The 18,915-nt window shown below is 37.4% G+C and overlaps 1 protein-coding gene across 1 annotated transcript in view; it reads left to right on the top strand.

Moving 5' to 3' along the window:
- COG6 (component of oligomeric golgi complex 6) overlaps positions 1-18,915 on the top strand; it is a 60,895-nt gene that overhangs the window by 21,537 nt on the left and 20,443 nt on the right. The window contains exons 9-15 of the mRNA XM_004012096.6: positions 945-1,073; positions 1,151-1,242; positions 2,722-2,786; positions 3,882-3,973; positions 5,410-5,527; positions 15,698-15,829; positions 16,165-16,332. Of these exons, the coding sequence (XP_004012145.3) occupies positions 945-1,073; positions 1,151-1,242; positions 2,722-2,786; positions 3,882-3,973; positions 5,410-5,527; positions 15,698-15,829; positions 16,165-16,332 (796 nt within the window). The remainder of the gene's footprint in view (positions 1-944; positions 1,074-1,150; positions 1,243-2,721; positions 2,787-3,881; positions 3,974-5,409; positions 5,528-15,697; positions 15,830-16,164; positions 16,333-18,915) is intronic.

Genomic DNA, 18,915 nt, shown 5'->3' with positions numbered 1-18,915 from the left:
GGGACTACGAAAATATATTTTGTTTTCCTGTGTGTCTTTAAACCAGAACTTTCAGTTGGGCGATAGCGGCGACAGTGAGAAGCAAAGGCTGATTCTAGTCAGGGAGACCGGGACTCTTGGTAACTTTAAGCGGCGACAGTGAGAAGCAAAGGCTGATTCTAGTCAGGGAGACCGGGACTCTTGGTAACTTTAAGCCGTCCTATCATTTGACCCCAAATGGTCTGAGCTTCCAGTTCAAAGTCTTTTTTCCCTAAAAATTTCCTCAGCCTTCAAAGTCTTCCCTCTGGCCCCATCGACTATAATTGATAACTTGTAAATATATGTAAAAGAAAGTATTTGCTCTTAATGCATAACTGGCCAGTAAATTCAAGTAGCATGTAATATGTTTAACATTGGAGTCAAAATAAGCTTTTACATATGAATAGTATATTTTGGTGGTATTTGGTATACTTTGGACAAATTTTGGTGGTGTTGTAATAATATACGTGAGAGTTTTTTACTGTAGAAGGAAAAGTCTTATATTTTGAATTGCAGAGTTCTAACTGTAACCAGCCTCTGAGAACCATATACTAGGCTTTCTGTGTGCAATGGAGTGTCATGTTTTGGACAAGGGGTGGGCGCTGAAACCTGTAGGATTCAGGGTTTCCACCTTGTCTCAAATTTTACTTTTACCAAATCCCCTGCTCTATCCTTTATTGCCACAACCTCTGTTACTGATTGTAAATCCCTGCATTCCTTCTTAGACATAAAAACATGCACCTTTGGATTCGATTATCACTATGATAAAGTTATTTATTAAATATTTTTTGTTGTTTAAAGCAGCATTGCTTGAGAGAACTGTGTGAAAAAAAGTGTTAGATAGCTTATCTGAGAAAGTGCATGAATAGTTTGATACAGCCATTAGGAAGAAAAACAATTGTTTGTTAATAACTTGTCTCTTCTAGGTATACCTTAGATGAGTTTGGAACAGCCAGAAGAAGTACAGTGGTTCGTGGATTCATTGATGCTCTTACAAGAGGGGGCCCAGGAGGCACCCCTAGACCCATTGAAATGCACTCCCATGACCCTTTGAGGTATAGTAGCAGACAGTATTGGGGTATTCAGTGTTTTTCTGAAGGAAATTTTCACTAACATTTAGTTTTTCCATTAGATACGTAGGAGATATGTTGGCTTGGCTCCACCAAGCTACCGCTTCTGAAAAAGAACACCTTGAAGCTCTTTTGAAGCATGTAACTACACAAGGTGGGTCAGCCGGCGGCTCCTGCTCATCTGAGATGTAGCACGTCACACAGGCTCTCTCTGTTTCTGTTCTCGCTGGTTTTTTTCATAGAAATAAACTCTTCACCCCAGGTGATTCAGTAAGCGGCCTAATTAGTCTTCCTTTCTCTAGTTTCCCCTTTTCTAGTGAATTCTTTTCCATCACTGTCATTTTGTGACACAACTGATAACATTTTTATACCGGACCCTTGGGGCCTTCCCTAGTGAGCCAGGACCCCTCTGCTCCCCTTTCGAGGTGCCTCTGGAGTGCCTGGTGTATGTTGTCTCAGATCTTGTACGGCACTGTCCTCTAAAGGCAAAAGGGGATGTTGTCTCCATTTTGTCTACAAGCACACAAGCTTGTTGACTTTTCTTAAGGTCCTGAAGCTCCTACTTCTTTCTTTTCTATTAATACTACTTGGCCCCTTTTTTCATTCTCATGTGACTGTTTCAGAATTTTTTGAATAATTGCCTATGTACTGAATGTACTTAAAATTTTTGTCTTAATTTCAAAGAAGAAAAATGATTATTTTTGAGTTGCTAACATCTGTTTGCAGAATTTCTGGTCTTTTTAGTTGTGACTGTCTTGAGATACCTATGATAGAAGGAGTTAGTGGATAATTTAGATGTTCTGGTTTTGATGGGAAGGGAAGGGACGTGTTGTGGGGGGTGTCTTTTGCTTGTCTTGCATGGTGCAGCCCCACACCATGCTGATTCATCAGGTCACCTTCCAGGAGAGGCCGGTGTGCAAATGGGTGCAGGACTCAACCTCCTCACTGATACTCAGACTAGATTCAGTGTCTGTGATAGATTGGCACACAGTCTGCATTGTTTAAAGTTGTTTTCTGTTACTCTAATAACTGAGTTTAAAAGAATGTATTTCTTAAAAGCTGTTAGTAAAGTATACATGAGAGGCCGCATTAAGAGGCAGGAAGAAAATAATTGGAGTTAGAAATAGGTTCTTCCATGGGAATGGCATGAATTCTTCTAAACTTCAGTTTCTCCATTTGTGAAAATGAAGGTGGTTACAAGCTGTACATGTCCAAGTACACGGTACAGACCTTGACAAGTGGTCAGTAATTAGTAAATGTCAGTGTTTCTATTAAATTGTAAGGTGTGTTTTCCATCTTATACCTGCAGTTTGTGTGCTTAGTATGTCTGCCTAGAGTAAGGAGTTTGTGGAACAGATCCTAATACATCTACTCATCACCTCCTTCAGTTAATTAATTTCACAGTCTTTTTTATTAATCAGCAGTCAAATGAATTGATAGAGCTTTAGGTTCAGATATTAATATAGTTAGTAATATCCTAAAAGATATTGAACTTAATAAAATACCGTTAGTTTATTTAAAATGTTTATCATTAATGCCATTAATCACAGGTATTAGTGTTTGTTGATTTTTTGTACTTCTGTGAAACAGTGCAATATGAAAAAAATTTCAGTTATGTTATAATTAACCGTAGGTGTTGAAGAAAATATTCAAGAAGTTGTTGGCCATATCACTGAGGGTGTGTGCAGGCCTCTAAAGGTAAAATACTTTGTATATATTATATCAAATATATGTTATGTGGTTAAATTATTGCCTTATTTGGAGTTTAAAGAAGTAACAACTTGAGCTGTAATTTTGTCAAATTAACACATTAATGTTGGATAATAAAACTCATTTTAAAATAATCATTGCCAATTTTCTATGCAAGGTTTTTGTATACTATTACATGTATTTATAATGTAAAATATTTTAGCAGATCATATTTGTTGGTATTACGACATACTCCAAAATCTAAATGCTTTCAAAAGTGTTTATTGAACATCTCCTGCATGTGTATTATCCTGCCAAGTGCTGCAGAGATGTAAAAGGAATAGAAAATACAATGTCTGTTTAGAATCTAATTAGGAAACAAGAAGACATAATGTTTTCTGCAGCTTAAGCATAGATGTAGTGTAATATGTAAGCAAGCACATTCAGTGTAGTTTAAATTGTTTTTTTTGAATGTGAAGTAAGGGAAGGATTAGTGAAGGATGGGTTTTAATTAGAAAGATTCCCAGTAGTTAATCTTGAGCATTTCAAGTTAATTTTGAACTAGATCTGAGATATTGCCCTGGTAGTATTATAATTAGACAAATATGTTGGAGCCAACTCAAGATCCATCCACTTTCCTGTTCTCTAATTAATATTAAAAGAAACTTAGTTTAGTTGTTTAAAGGTAAAACTTTTTTCATTTTTTTCCCCTTACTATTGGTTCATAGAGCAGTACCTTTTTACTGATAATTTGAGGCATGTAACAGCTGCTTTGCAGTTTAGTGCTGAACAAAATTCCATTATATGCTGGTTAAAAAACCTCCGCATGATCTCACTGTATTGATTATTTCTGATAGCAGTTGCCTTGAGCCAAATTCTGCAGGTAATGGATCATTTGTTCATAGAGTATACCTGTGTTAAATTTTTTGTGTTGTTTTACCATCCTCTGATTTAATATTCAGATATTACTTATTTAGAAGGAAGTTTGTGATTTCTGTAATCATGAAATTTAATCTCTTTAATGCTGTTCGCACCACATGTGATTAATGAAGAAAAAGTTACACTTTTAAGAAATGTTTAATTTTTTGTCACATGTTTTAATAGGTTCGAATTGAACAAGTAATAGTTGCTGAACCTGGGGCAGTTTTATTATATAAAATTTCTAACCTCCTCAAATTTTACCACCACACAATCAGGTAAGTGGAATGGTTAAATGTGCTCATTACATCCCATGTCATACTTCATTTCAGTTAGAACACAGTGTAGTATTTATGTGTGTGTGTGTATTCTGTTTGTTGACTAAGTGAACCTCCACACCATGTGAGTCATTATTTGCATATTACACATGTTGTAGTTTGAGGTCCGTCATTTCCTTTTTCCTTTCTTTTCCAGGCGTAACTGTACACACACACACACAAACACATTTGCACCCGCACAGCTTATATAGCAGTATAAGTCTATAATAGAAGTATTTTTTGAGTCCTTCTGTATTCGAGATCCATGGCACTTAAAGCAACTCTATATTATACTCAGAACGGCATAATTAGTAAAATGTCCTGTTCTGAATGTAAATAACATAAATTCTTCTTTAACATTTAGTTTTCCATTAGTGGTAAAACAGAATCATAGCTTTATCTTCTCTAAGTACTATTAATAGCTATCTTATCTTCTCTAAATTAAAGTGACTTTATCTGATTAGGAACCACTTGTCTTATCTAGGAACCATTGTCTTATCTAAAATACAATCTTCGATTCCAAAATTTACATTCATTTTCACCACTGTCTTTTGACAGCATACGTACACTTGAGCCCTATTGTAAATGTCACTCACTGTAAGACCATGTTATATGTGAGTTGTGGTAAAACACTGGTATTCCAAGCTATATTTTTGATAGTCTATTAAAAAAATCACTTTAGATGACTTTTTACAAGCATGCCAGTATCAGGGACAGAAGAATCACTTTCAGTACATGAATAGGAAAATAAAATTGGAAATTGTTTTATATACATGGTTGTGTTACATTCTGCAAAAAATGAGAAACCCCACTGGACAAGTCTAAGAAATATCCTTGTAGGAGAAAATTGAGAATTATAGGATGTAGAGTAGTTATTTAAAAATGTTACCAAATTTTTCATAATTAAAGATACTTTTTTGGCAGCTGTATAATCATAATACTTTATAATTTGCAGATGTGTTACTGATATGGCATAAGTTCTATTTAAAAAAGCTCAGTATTAATATTTTCTCCATAGAGCTACTAATGGAATGGCTTCCTTTAAATTAAAAGCAGATCTTCTTTTAATCTTCAGATAATCAAAACATGCATTTACCGTAATAGCGGAAAAATAGCCACATGGATTTGCATGCTATAAGGGTTTAGTCTAACCCACTGCTTTTCTAAGAGATTATGAGATATTGAAAACACTGTAGTTTGCTTTCATTTGTTCATCACCTAACCTAAAAAAAACCAAAAACCTCATTTCTGTATGAGACTAGAGTAATTGTTTTAATTCACAGGTTATATTCTATATAAAAACTTGTATTTAAATCTGGATCTTTTAAAATTCTACTCAATTATAGAGCTAAATTGTTTAGACCTGCTTTGCAACCAGAAATATTCTTTGCTTTTAGTGGCATTATTGGAAATAGCGCAACTACATTGTTGACTACCATTGAAGAAATGCATTTGCTGAGCAAAAAAATATTCTTCAGCAGCTTAAGTCTTCATGCCAGTAAGTTAATGGACAAGGTATGTTTGAAAAATGCAGTTCTTATACTGTGTGAGTCTTTCACATTCAAAAATGCTGTTTTACTGTTTATACATTGGTGACAGTTTATTCCCATTTCACTTAGTGTTCCCTTGAGTTCTTCCTATGAACAAGAAAATTCATTTTGGGATGGCTTACTGGTTGTAGGCTTATAGTCTGTTCCTAGAACAGTATAACATCGAGTCATAGTTGGAAGTAGAATCTCAAAGCCCTAGTTTTACTACCATTTTTCAATAACCCACAATTTGTAATTAAAGCAGACTTTCTATATTTAATAGGTCAGAACTAAAATGACATACAGATTGAAAAACTGGAACTTTTAGTAAATACTTTTTCTAAACAGCTGGCATATATTTTTACACTGGTGGTCTAGCTTTTTCCTTATGGAACTTATGTGCCTTTGAGTTACATATTACAATTATGAAACAAGTAAGATAATAAAAACATTCCATAAAAGCAAAGAAAACAAAACAACAAGCAAAAACCTGAAAGAGTTCTGTGAGAGCTAGTATTTTACATTGAGCATTGTGTTGTGCACAAGTAAATTGGGAAGACCTTAAGGAATGGGTTTATGACAATCAAATCCTTCTTTGCTTTTGTTTCATTATTAAGGACCCAGGTTTTTTAGAGATGTATCACAATCACCATTTTTGTTTTAAATTATGCTGCTCTATCCAGTTGCTTGGTTATATTAGACGCAGGTTTATAGTATGGTGTTGAGCAGTCAGTAGCAGTCCAGTTTATAGAGGCTCTGGATTTTACATTCCTAAGCTCAGGGAAACCTTAAGAGTCTACTGTCTGACCCTAACATAGGATTCAAATTTTCTGGAAAAGCAGCATGAGTTTGTGGAGATGCAGTATTTCACTTATGTGTTTTCCTGTATCACCAGAAGTTTACTAACAGGCAGTCAGTCCTTGTTTTAGATATGGTTATAGAAGTTATTATTTAGACACAAGTTTTCTAAAATCATTCACCCCTGATACAAACTGTGAATGTTGCTTGCTAATGAGAGCACAAGGGCAAACAGTGAAGGTTTGTTGGTGTCAGATTGCACTTCCATTCATGGAAAATAGTCTGATAAATCAGTGCTTACTGTAGAATCACGTGTTTTATGGGAGACATCCGCAGTGTGTTATGCTGGCACATGAGGGAGGGGTGTTAGTTTAGCTCAGTCGCTCAGTCATGTCTGACTCTTGGACTGCATGGACTGCAGCACGCCAGGCCTCCCTGTCCATCACCAACTCCGGGAGCTTGCTCAAACTCACGTCCATTGGGTCTTGATGCCATCCAGCTATCTCATCCTCTGTCGTCCCCTTCTCCTCCCGCCCTCAATCTTTCCCAGCATCAGGGTCTTTTCCAACGAGTCAGTTCTTTGCATCAGGTGGCCAAAGTATTGGAGTTTCAGCTTCAGCATCAGTGCTTTCAATGAGTATTCAGGACTGATTTCTTTCGGGATTGACTGGCTGGATCTCCTTGCAGTCCAAGGGACTCTCAAGAGTTTTCTGCAGCAGCACAGTTTAAAAGCATCAATTCTTCTGCACTCAGCTTTCTTTATAGTCCAGCTCTCACATCCATACATGATTACTGGAAAAACCAAAGCTTTGACTAGATGGACCTTTGTTGGCAAAGTAATGTCTCTGCTTTTGAATATACTGTCTAGGTTTATCATAGCTTTTCTCTGATAGCTTTTAATGAAAAGGAGCAAGATCTTTTAATGTCTTTAATGGCTGCAGTCACCATCTGCAGTGATTTTGGAGCCTCCAAAAAATTAAAGTTTCACTGTTTCCATTGTTTCCCCATCTATTTGCTGTGAAGTGATGGGATCGGATGCCATGATCTGAGTTTTAAGCCAACATTTTCACTCTCCTCTTTCACTTTCATCAAGAGACTCTTTAGTTCTTCTTTGCTTTCTGACATAAGGGTGGTGTCATCTGCATACCTGAGTTTATTGATATTTCTCCCTGCAATTTTTATTCCAGCTTGTGCTTCATCCAGCCCAGCATTTCTCATGATGTACTCGGCATGTAAGTTAAATAAGCAGGGTGACAATATACAGCCTTGATGTACTCCTTTTCCTATTTGGAACCCATCTGTTGTTCCATGTCCACTGCTAACTGTTGCTTCTTGACCTGCATACAGATTTCTCAGGAGGCATTGTAAGGTGGTCTGGTATGCCCATCTCTTTAAGAATTTTCCACAGTTTATTGTGATCCACACAGTTAAAGGCTTTGGTGTAGTCAGTAAAGCAGAAGTAGATGTTATCTGGATTTCTCTTGCTTTTTTGATGATCCAGTGGACGTTGGCAGTTTGATCTCTGCATCCTATGCCTTTTCTAAATCTGGCTTGAACATCTGGAAGTTTCACAGTTTACGTACTGTTGAAGCCTGGCTTGGAGAATTTTGAGCATTACTTTTCCAGCATGTGAGATAAGTACAGTTGTACATTTGTTTGAACATTCTTTAGCTTTCCCTTTCTTTGGGATTGGAATGAAAACTGACTTATTCCAGTCCTGTGGCCACTGCTGAGTTTTCCAAATTTGCTGACATATTGAGTGCAGCACTTTCATAGCATCATCTTTTAGGATTTGAAAGAGCTCAACTGGAATTCCATCACTTCAACTATCTTTGTTCATACTGATGCTTCCTAAGGCCCATGTGACTTCACATTCCAGGATGTCTGGCTCTAGTTGAGTGATCACACCATCATGGTTATCTGGGTCATGAAGATCTTTTTTGTATGGTGGTTCTATGTATTCGTGCCATCTTTTTTTAATATCTTCTGCTTCTGTTAGGTCCATACCACTTCTGTCCTTTATTGTGCCCATCTTGAAATGTTCCCTTGGTATCTCTCATTTTCTTAAAGAGATCTCTAGTCTTTCCCATTCTGTTGTTTTCCTCTATTTCTTTGCATTGATCACGACAAAGGCTTAGTCTTTGGAACTCTGCATTCAAATGGGTTTATCTTTCCTTTTTCCCTTTGCCTTTAGAGGAGGAGTATATGTGTCCATAATAATACAGATATACAGAGGGGGAGCTTTCCAGAGAGGGAGTTACAAGAGTTGAACTTTGAAGGACATAGGGATTAGATAGGTGAAAAGTGGGGTGGGTAGAGGTTATCCTAAGTAGAGGAAGCAAAAAGAATATGCAACTCTTTGTTTAATGAGACAGGATGGAATATAGACAGAGAAGTCAGGTTGCAGACAGGGTAGTGAAGGAATTTTCATTGAAGTAGTTTTTATGAAAACACATACACTAAGGGAGGAGCCATAAGGGGACAGATTCTTGAAGGGTAAAGGTAAGTCTTCAAAAGTTGGTGACTGATAGAATGTGGTTAAATCAGAGGAAAGAGTTCTAAAATAATTCCTAAGTTCCCAACCTGGGAATATTGATACTAATTGCAAGTATCTGGAATAAAGAGAAAGTGCAAAATCTAGGGGATAAGATGACAATATTGTCTAAATTAGACAAGACGTACGTGGGATATCCTCCTTTATAGTCAATCTCATCCAGCAGGGAGCCGTGCATTTGGATTTACAGGGTTTTGTGTATAAAAGGGTTGAATCCATGGGTTTATATGAGGTCGCTAGGAATCATGTTTAATGAGAGTAGGGCTTCTAGGACACAGTCTTGAGAAACAGTAGCATTTCAGAGAAGGTGGTAAGCCCAACGATGGTGGGATTCTGAAGAAGGTTGGAGAGGCAGGAGACAAATGAGAAGAGGATTTTATCAGAAAAGCCAAGAGAATAGAGGTGAAAGCATGGTTGGTGGCACATACTATAGGAAGAGTTCTGTTAAAAACAAGAGACAGCAGGTTTGTTATCTTTGTCAATATGTAGGTGATCCATGACTTACTGAGGACAATTTTATTCACGTGGTGGGGGCAAGAGCCAGATTGCAATATGGGGAAAGCACAGGAGAATATTACCCAAAGCTTTACTAATGGAAAACATAGGAACTAAAAAAATAGAATAAAATGTAGGAGGCATTTTTATTGTGAAATCTGAAAAGGGAATAATAAAGCAGAATGGTAAAAGGAAAAATGAATGTACATTTCTACAATCAATTAGAAACCAGAAAAACAAAATTGATGATTTGTTGAAAAGATCAACAAAATTGACAACCTTCTAGCAATTCTTTAAGCAGTGACAAAATTTAAAATATAACATCAGAATTGGAGATAATAACCAGAGAGGAGGATTAAAACTTACTCAGTTCAGTTCAGTCACTCAGTTGTGTCCAACTCTTTGAGACCCCATGAATCACAGCACGCCAGGCCTCCCTGTCCATCAACAACTCCCGGAGTTCACTCAGACTCACCTCCATCGAGTCCGTGATGCCATCCAGCCATCTCATCCTCTGTTGTCCCCTTCTCCTCCTGCCCCCAACCCCTCCTAGCATCAGAGTCTTTTCCAATGAGTCAACTCTTCACATGAGGTAGCCAAAGTACTGGAGTTTCAGCTTTAACATCAGTCCTTCCAATGAACACCCAGGACTGATTTCCTTTAGAATGGACTGGTTGGATCTCCTTGCAGTCCAAGGGACTCCCAAGAGTCTTCTCCAACACTACAGTTCAAAAGCGTCAATTCTTCGGCGCTCAGCTTTCTTCACAGTCCAACTCTCACATCCATACATGACCACAGGAAAAACCATAGCCTTAACTAGACGGACCTTTGTTGGCAAAGTAATGTCTCTGCTTTTTAATATGCTATCTAGATTGGTCATAACTTTCCTTCCAAGGAGTAAGCATCTTTTAATTTCATGGCTGCAGTCACCATCTGCAATGATTTTAGAGCCCCCCCAAAATAAAGTCTGACACTGTTTCCACTGTTTCCCATCTATTTCCCATGTAGTGATGGGACCAGATGCCATGATCTTAGTTTTCTGAACGTTGAGCTCTAAGCCAACTTTTTCACTCTCCTCTTTCACTTTCATCAAGAGGCTTTTTAGTTCCTCTTCACTTTCTGCCATAAGGGTGGTGTCATCTGCATATCTGAAGTTATTGATATTTCTCCCAGCAATCTTGATTACGGCTTGTGCTTCTTCCAGCCCAGCGTTTCTCATGATGTACTCTGCATATAAGTTAAATAAGCAGAGTGACAATACACACCCTTGACGTACTCCTTTTCCTATTTGCAACCAGGTCTGTTGTTCCATGTCCAGTTCTAACTGTTGCATCCTGACCTGCGTATAGGTTTCTCAACCTGCATATAGGCAGGTCAGGTGGTCTGGTATTCCCATCTCTTGAAGAATTTTCCACAGTTTATTGTGATCCACACAGTCAAAGGCTTTGGCATAGTCAATAAAGCAGAAATAGATGTTTTCTGGAACTCTCTTGCTTTTTCCATGATCCAGCAGATGTTGGCAATTTGATCTCTGGTTCCTCTGCCTTTTCTAAAACCAGCAATTGTGCAGTAGTTTGAGCATTCTTTGGCATTGCCTTTCTTTGAGATTGGAATGAAAACTGACCTTTTCCAATCTTGTGGCCACTGCTGAGTTTTCCAAATTTGATGGCATATTAGATATTTAATTAAATTGTTGAGGGAAAATATTAGTAAATGAGAAATTAGAAATACTTCCTTTACCATATAAAGATTAATAAAACTAACAGCCAATATCATGATTAACATAGAAGCACTAGTATTATGTTTCTGTTTAAGTCAAGAAAGAACACAACAAGAATACTTGCCAAGAACTGCTTATTTAAATAAAAGTCCAGATAAAGTAATGAGAGATACAAACATTTTAAAGTAAGAAATAGATTATTTGTGAATGCTCTGATTGTACTTCAAAAACTCAAGAAATACAATTGGTGACAAGATCAATATACAAGGATTAATAATTTTGGGGGAATTTGGCAACGTGGGAATCTGGCAACAAGGGAATTTGGGGAATTTGGCAACCAGGAATCTGTCTTTACACCTTAGACAAGTGCACTAGCAGAATTTGTCCGGTGTAACTATTTTGGAACTCTGGAGTCTATTGAAGAATTGCAAATTCTAGGGGAAGGCTTGGATTGTAAATTGCAGTTAATTTTGGTCAACTTCAACTCGTAGCATACTTGCAGCTACCCGTCTCCCACCCCCAGGGCTGTGGCGGGCAGCTGTGTGCTTGTTCCTTGAGTGCCTTGCACACAGCTTGTAGAGCCAGGGTGGACAAACAGGACCCTGTCCTCCACACCTCTGGGGTCTGTGCTCTCATCCCAGGGTTGTGAAGAGGAGGGTGGCCACTGTTTCTACACTTCCGCGTTGTGACAGACTCCTCCCCCTAAATTAGTCATTTGGCTAAATTGACTTCCGGGTGATTTCAAAGGTTAATGCATTTTTTCTACCCGCTTAATATTTTTTCTTTTTCCCATGATGGGAGTCAGACATTAAAAACATTCAAAAACAACAGTATATACAAGGAAAATTAAAAAGTAACCACATGTTCAGGGAAAGGAGCAGGCTCAGAAAGACCTGAGAACTTTAGTTTACACCTCAGCCTGATCCTTGGCACAGAGATAGCCTACAGCAAGTTAAAAAAAAAATAGTAACATGAAATGGCACACCCTGGAGAAGGGGGAGAATTTATTTCCAGGGTTAACAAATGCTGTTTTCAGCAAAAAATCACAAGGCACATAAACAGGGAAATGTGGCCCATTCAAAGCAGATACCTTCCTGCAAAAGACTTGATGGTGCATCTGCCAGCCAAGACTTAAGAACAGTTATGTTAAACATGAGTCAGGAGGACAGTGTGTGGACACAGTGGAAATACCTACCAAGAGGCAGAGAATCTCAACAAGAAATTCTGGAATTGAAAAGTATAACTAGCAAGCAAATGAAGTCCTTAGAAAAGATTATATAGCCTGACCAACTGGGATTTCTTCCTGGATTGCAGGGATAGTTCAGCAAGTGAAAGTCAGTCATTATCATTACCACATGGATTGGTTTTTCAAATCCTTTGCCCTTTTCCTACCAAGTTGTATCTTATTCTTGTTATTTTCTGATATTTTTATACATTATGAAAATTAAGTGTCATATATATTACAAATCTTTTCTCCATGTCATCATTTACCTTTTGATTTTGCCTGTAGTATATTCTGATAAATCCCTTTTAATGTTTACACAGTAAAATCTAACATTTTTTTTCTCTATTGTTTCTCCTTTGGGAACTTGCTATAAAACGTACTTCAAAAACTTTCCCACATCAAGAAAATATATAGAGAATTTATTATATGTTAAAGTTAATATCTAGTAGTGGGAAAGTGTTAGATTATTTAATAAATTTATATAAATGCATGTTCTTAGGTCTTTCTGTAATTTCACTTTTATATTGAATTTTTAATCTACATAAAGTTTATTTTTGTCCATGCGGGGAAAGAAGGATCACACTTATTTTTCTCAAATGGTATCCATTTATTTTGTTTCATTTTCATTCGGAAAACCCACTATGTTCTTAAATACTGTATTTCTCTTATAAAGTTAAAATGAAAGTTGCAGGAAAATACAATGGTTAATGAAAGGCAAATTTTAAGTGTGGCGTCTTCCAGCTAAATTCTAGAACAGAATAGGATAAAAACAGGGAAAGGAAGAATTGTAATTTGAATATATTAAGTACCAATTAATACTGCAGCCTGTGTGAGATTAGGTTGATGGGTTTATGACATTATTATTTAATTGTTATTATCAATAATTATGCCCTGAAATGTTTTTCTTAGATATGAATTGGGTAATATTTAGGGATATTTTAACATTACGTGAGATTGGAATATGATGCTTTTTATAGCTCATGTGTTACTTATATGTAGACAACCATTTCAGGTTTCTTTCAGAAAATCTTACTTTCTTCAAATTTTAATGTTCCATATTTTATGTTAAGTATATTATCATCTTATTCTGCCTCTTATAAACCATTCATCTCTTCCAAGAAGATTATAGCCTTATGAGGAAAACACATATTGCAGAATGGTCTTCACTACCAAAGCACCCGTTTTTTGTTAATAGAATTTTAAAGTGGATTATAAAATTGTTAGGAAGAATAGCTTTTAAAATAAAGATATAGCCAGAAATGAACTCTTTTATGATTCGTTCTTTGCTTTTAAAAGGACACATTTGGGAGCTAATTCTTTATCTGGTATGCTAAAGGAAAGTTCAAGGACGTTATTTTATTGAAAGATGTACCTTTTCCCTAGCAAAGTGTTTGAAGCACTTCAGTAGCCAAGTATGTGTACTCCCTTGTTTCTCAGGCTCTCCCGAAACATTCATAGCTGTGCATCTAGCAAAATCTAAAGGATCCCCTAAAAGATACAATGTCATAGCAGTTTTAGTTAGAGAGACACTTTCTGAAAAGTTCTTTTCACTATAGTAATTCAGTACTAATTTAAAGGGTATGTTTTATCGTGAATGAAACCCATATCAAATTAATAATAAGTAGGGTTGACTTGCCTAGCACTCTGAAAAGAAAATCTAAATGGTCCCTTAAATTTTGGTTTAAATTCTTGGATATCACTCCTGTTTAGAATGTCTTATTACTGTTCAAATTGTAGTTCTTGGAGGAGCAGCTTGGGCATCACCTCGGAGTTTATTAGTTTAGCTGAGATGAAGAACCTTAGGCACCTGAGATTAAGATTCAGACCTGCTGAATCAGAATGTGCATTTAACCAGATTCCTTGGTCATTTGTTTGCATCTTAAAGTTTGAAAAGTGCTTTTTAAGAGGAATACTTCGAGATTTGCATTATTCCTTGCAGATTATTCTGCCAGGAAAAACAGGCAAAAACAATGTTTTCAGCTAAAATGCTTGTTAAATTTTAAATACAATATGTGAAAAAGTTGTAAATTTTTTGACATTTCAAACATTAACTTGCACTCTTAAATTTCTTCTGAATAATTGTATTGACTTAAAATTGTAATTCCGTAAATAAGTAAGATAAGAGGAAACTTTCAGAGGAAATGGTTGTGGTATAGAATGTGGTGATGGTTTCAATGTATGTTACTGAGAGGGGCCTCATGTGCCCACAGGGCTGGAAAGCCAAACTCTGACCGTGGGTGTTTGGAACAAAGTAAGGGTTTATTTGCAGAGTGCCAAGCAAGGAGAAGGGGCAGCTAATGCTCAAAAGATAGGAATTCCTTGATGACGTTCAGGCAGGGTTTTTAAAGACAGTGTTACGGGAAAGGATCTTAGGATGCGTGATGAGCTTGTGGACCTTCTGATTGGTTATTGGTTATTGATTACTTTATTGGTGATAAGGTAACTTTCTGGGAATCTTAACCTGCTGGTTCCAGCAGGGGTCTGTGTGTTTGTGATCAGCATGTAGTCACCATTCTCTGCCCGGATGGGGTCTTACTTTATCCAGAACAACTCAGAGTATGCATCGGATTGTTACCTGTATCTTTTCAGAAGGAACTAGGAGTCCTGTGAGTCTGTTGTCGTAATCATTAACCGTTTGCTTCTGCTCTTCTGAACTCAGGAGAGGCGTAGGAGACTAAAGCCTTTTGTTCTACAAACAGGAAATGGGGGACACGGAGGGGCTTTTGTACCTGGGAATGTCCTATAGGGTCCTGCTTGGTTTCAGTCTCCCCTTTTCTTTGATACTCATCAGTCCTGAGGGGAGCAAGGGCAGGACAAGAAAGGGAGTCTGGTTTTGGATAAGAGATTACTCATAAACTCAGTGAGGGAGCTCAGTTGTAGGGGGATTTAGTTTCAAGTATATAGACCCTGAACCTGTATGTATTGAGCCACAATAGCTGAGACTGGGGCATGACAGGGAGTGGTGATTCTCAGTTATAGTTGGGGAAGTACTGCTCTCTCTGTGAATTACTTTTTTCTTAAGACTAGGGCTAAACAGAATAGGCCGTTTCAAATCCATATGAAAATATAATCCTAAATTCAAAGACTACTAAGTTTTTCCTCATAATTTTTTGTATCTTAAAAGTACAAATTCTATACTTCTGATATATTAATGCTGAGATAACCTAACAAAAACTTTTGTGTCACTTTCTGTGGTTTTCATTAGTACACTAGGGAATAAACAATTGATAGATGATAGCTTTTGTAATGTGTCAGCCAGTGCTTTATATCTTTCATGTGAATGATTTTACTGTGAACTGACATATTTAGACACTAAAGTTTAGTAGAAAAGTATAAGCAGTGTATAGATCATCCTTTATTTTAGGTTGAACTCCCACCGCCTGATCTTGGGCCAAGTTCTGCCTTAAATCAGACGCTCGTGTTGCTGCGTGAAGTTCTAGCATCTCATGATTCTTCAGTTGTGCCGTTAGATGCCCGTCAAGCTGATTTTGTGCAGGTGTGTTGTAAATTCACTCTTAATGACCATTACTCCTCTAATGTACCTTGTGTTGAAATTCTGGCATTTTGTAACCCATGTATCTTGACACCCCTTCTCAGTGTTTTTACCTTCAAATAGTAAACCGTTTCCCATTAATTTAAAAGGTAATATATACTCAGCGATGCTTGTTTTAAGAGTTATGATTTCTATACCATTTAATCTCTTTCCTATGTGCTTCTGTAAGTTGGTCTCTTCCTCTCTAGTGTGGCATTCACTCTGAAGTGCCATTAACGCAGACCTGTATCACTTGGTACGGAGATGAAGGGTCTGTTTAATTCTGTTTTTCGTTGTAGGTCTTATCGTGTGTCTTGGACCCTCTCCTCCAGATGTGCACTGTATCAGCCAGCCATTTGGGCACAGCTGACATGGCCACTTTCATGGTCAATTCACTGTATATGATGAAGACGACGTTGGCTCTCTTTGAATTCACCGACAGACGTCTGGAAATGCTGCAGTTCCAGGTTAATTTTGCCATGACATGCCTGCTCACTGTGATGAAATCTTCTTTTTCCATACATGATCTCAGTTACTGGCTATAAGCTAACTTCAGTGACCTGATTTCTATGAATCCCATACTCAGGATTTTAGTTTAGTTTGGGAGAAGCCAGGGTATGTAATGAGTAGGATATTTTATTCAAACCATAGTATGTGGTGGTAGAATGGAGCTTTTCTGACTAATTTGAACCATTATCCTATATGCAGATTTCAGTTTCCGAACTGTGAATAACGTGCTATATTTTTCGAACTGCAGAGCTTGTGCAGAAGGTGTTGCAAAGGACAGATACATTTTTGTCTATGTGTAAATCAGTGTTAGGCACAACATTACAATTTGTTAAACCAACCATGCTGGTCCTTAAGCCAAACGGTCTCACTTAAGCGTCACAACAAAGCCATTTATAAAATTTACCAGACACTTGACTTCTGAGTTTGAAATAGTGATTTGGTAGCTAAAATGTTTTACAAAAACACAAAACTCTGAATCTTCTTTATTATCACAAGAATATAAACAGTTGGCAGTGGCTGCAGTAAAAATGTATTGCTTTTGATTTTTCCAAGAAATGAGTTTTGAGACCTCTTAATTCGTGATATTTCCTGCTTTCTTTTTTTTTTTTTTTACAAAATATGAAGTACGATTAATTTTTCTTTCTTCCATAATTGTTTATGTATAATTAGTAAAAATCTTTTAAAAAAATTCATTAGTTTTTAATGTATTTATCACTAATTCAACCCCAGACTGCCGTTTGTCTAAATCTATTCCCGAAGTGTGCAGATATGTATCAGTTCTCCAACAATCTGTTTTATCACTAGTTATCCTTGTTTCTTAAATATCCCAAAGTTATTTTTTGCATCCCAAGAGGACACACCCCACCATGTAAGTGCTTATTAGGTCTGCATCGTGCTCACTGTTAGGCGGTGGCCAGTGCTGGTCTCATGGGCCAGACCAGAATCAGTGCGGAAGGACTGTGCAAGGCTGTGGCTGCTTGCTGGGAAGCATGCCCCTGCAGTAATGATTTTCCCTGTTTAGTAAAAGATTCTTGATTTTCAGATCTTTAATTTTCTTCCATTCTTAAACTTCTTCCAGTGTTCTGAGTAAGAAATCCAGGCCAGTCTGATTCTCTTTAGTTTTGTAATAAACCTATTTTATTCATGTGGAAGCTTACAACGATTTTCCTTTGAGTTCAGATATTTCCTCAGGATATTTTTTAGTATGTCTCTTTTTTTGTTACTTCCATTTTGGACTTTGCACAGCCATTTCAGTCTGAAGATTCAACCTTTTTTTTTTTTTTTTTTGCTCAAGAAAGTTTTCTGTAATCTTTAATTAATTATCACTTCTCCATCTGTTACTTTTTATATTCTGAATATAAAAAGCTTCTGTCCTTAGTTGGCTTTATCTCCTGAACTTGTCTTTTAATTTCTCTTTAAACCTCTTCACTTTAATATATTTCTTTGATATTTATTCTGTATTACTATTCTTCCATTTTTCTTTCAGATACTAATTTGGTTCTTAGTGGTAACTCTTTCATTAAATATTAATATTTGCAATCTTATTTTTCTTAGTTTTTCAAAGAGACTAGTAAGTAAAGGTTCTAATTGTACTTTCTTGAGCATTCACTTGAAAAAAATTAAAGTGCTCTGTGTCTTTCAGTATACATGTGTTAGTCGCTCAGTCATGTGACTTTGCAACTCCATGGACTGTATCCCACCAGGCCCCTCTGTCCATGGTATTTTCCAGGCAAACATACTGGAGTGTGTACCATTCCCTTCTCCAGGAGATCTTCCCAACCCAGGGATCGAAGCCAGGTTTCCTGCATTGCAGGCGGATTGTTTGCTGTCTCAGCTACCTGTGTTACGTCAAGAAAAGACACTTGTTTTCATTACTCTGGTGGCTTTCCTCTTAGAACCTATCACCTTTTTTAAACCAGTTGTAAGTTTTTTAAGGGGAGGGCCTCAGTTACTGTAGAGGATTGGACAATGGCAGGCATTCAGATGGGAACATCATCTATTAATAGTGAACTGTGCCATTGGTAAACAGGTTGATAACAGTGAGGGAGGAACAGCAGGAAGAGCTCCAGGCTTTCAGGCCTGTACTGGTAAAGGGAAGGGAATTCCCTTCCTGGGAATTTGTCATCCCACCAGGCAGTCTCCGCCTGTGACTTCTGCCCCCATTAGCCATAGGTAGCTTCCCCAAGAACAGCAAAAGCAGGTGAGCGCATACAACTCCTACCTGCCAGCACAGTCTCTGTAGGCAGCCCCGGACCCTGACACCTCTGACTAGTCTTCTGCTGGGTCCTCAACCATCCCCTAGTTGTCCCAGATCTGCTTTCTTCAGGGGAACTTACAGCTTCAGCCCCTGTGGGATTTCCTCCGGGCCTCTCCAGATGGCATATCTGATTGGCTGGGTCAGTCCAGTAAGTTGGGAGCATGAGGCAGTGTGGGTGTGAGAAACAGCAAGTCCTCGTCCTCCCAGAATTCTTCCTAAGTATTTTATTTTACACTGTTGTTGTTGATGAGTAGTTTTTGTTTGTTTGCTTCATACCAGCTTT

The sequence above is a fragment of the Ovis aries genome, chromosome 10, assembly GCF_016772045.2.
Source record: "Ovis aries strain OAR_USU_Benz2616 breed Rambouillet chromosome 10, ARS-UI_Ramb_v3.0, whole genome shotgun sequence".
In the NCBI taxonomy this organism is placed as follows: domain Eukaryota; kingdom Metazoa; phylum Chordata; class Mammalia; order Artiodactyla; family Bovidae; genus Ovis; species Ovis aries.
This window is presented reverse-complemented; position numbering and strand designations above follow the sequence as displayed.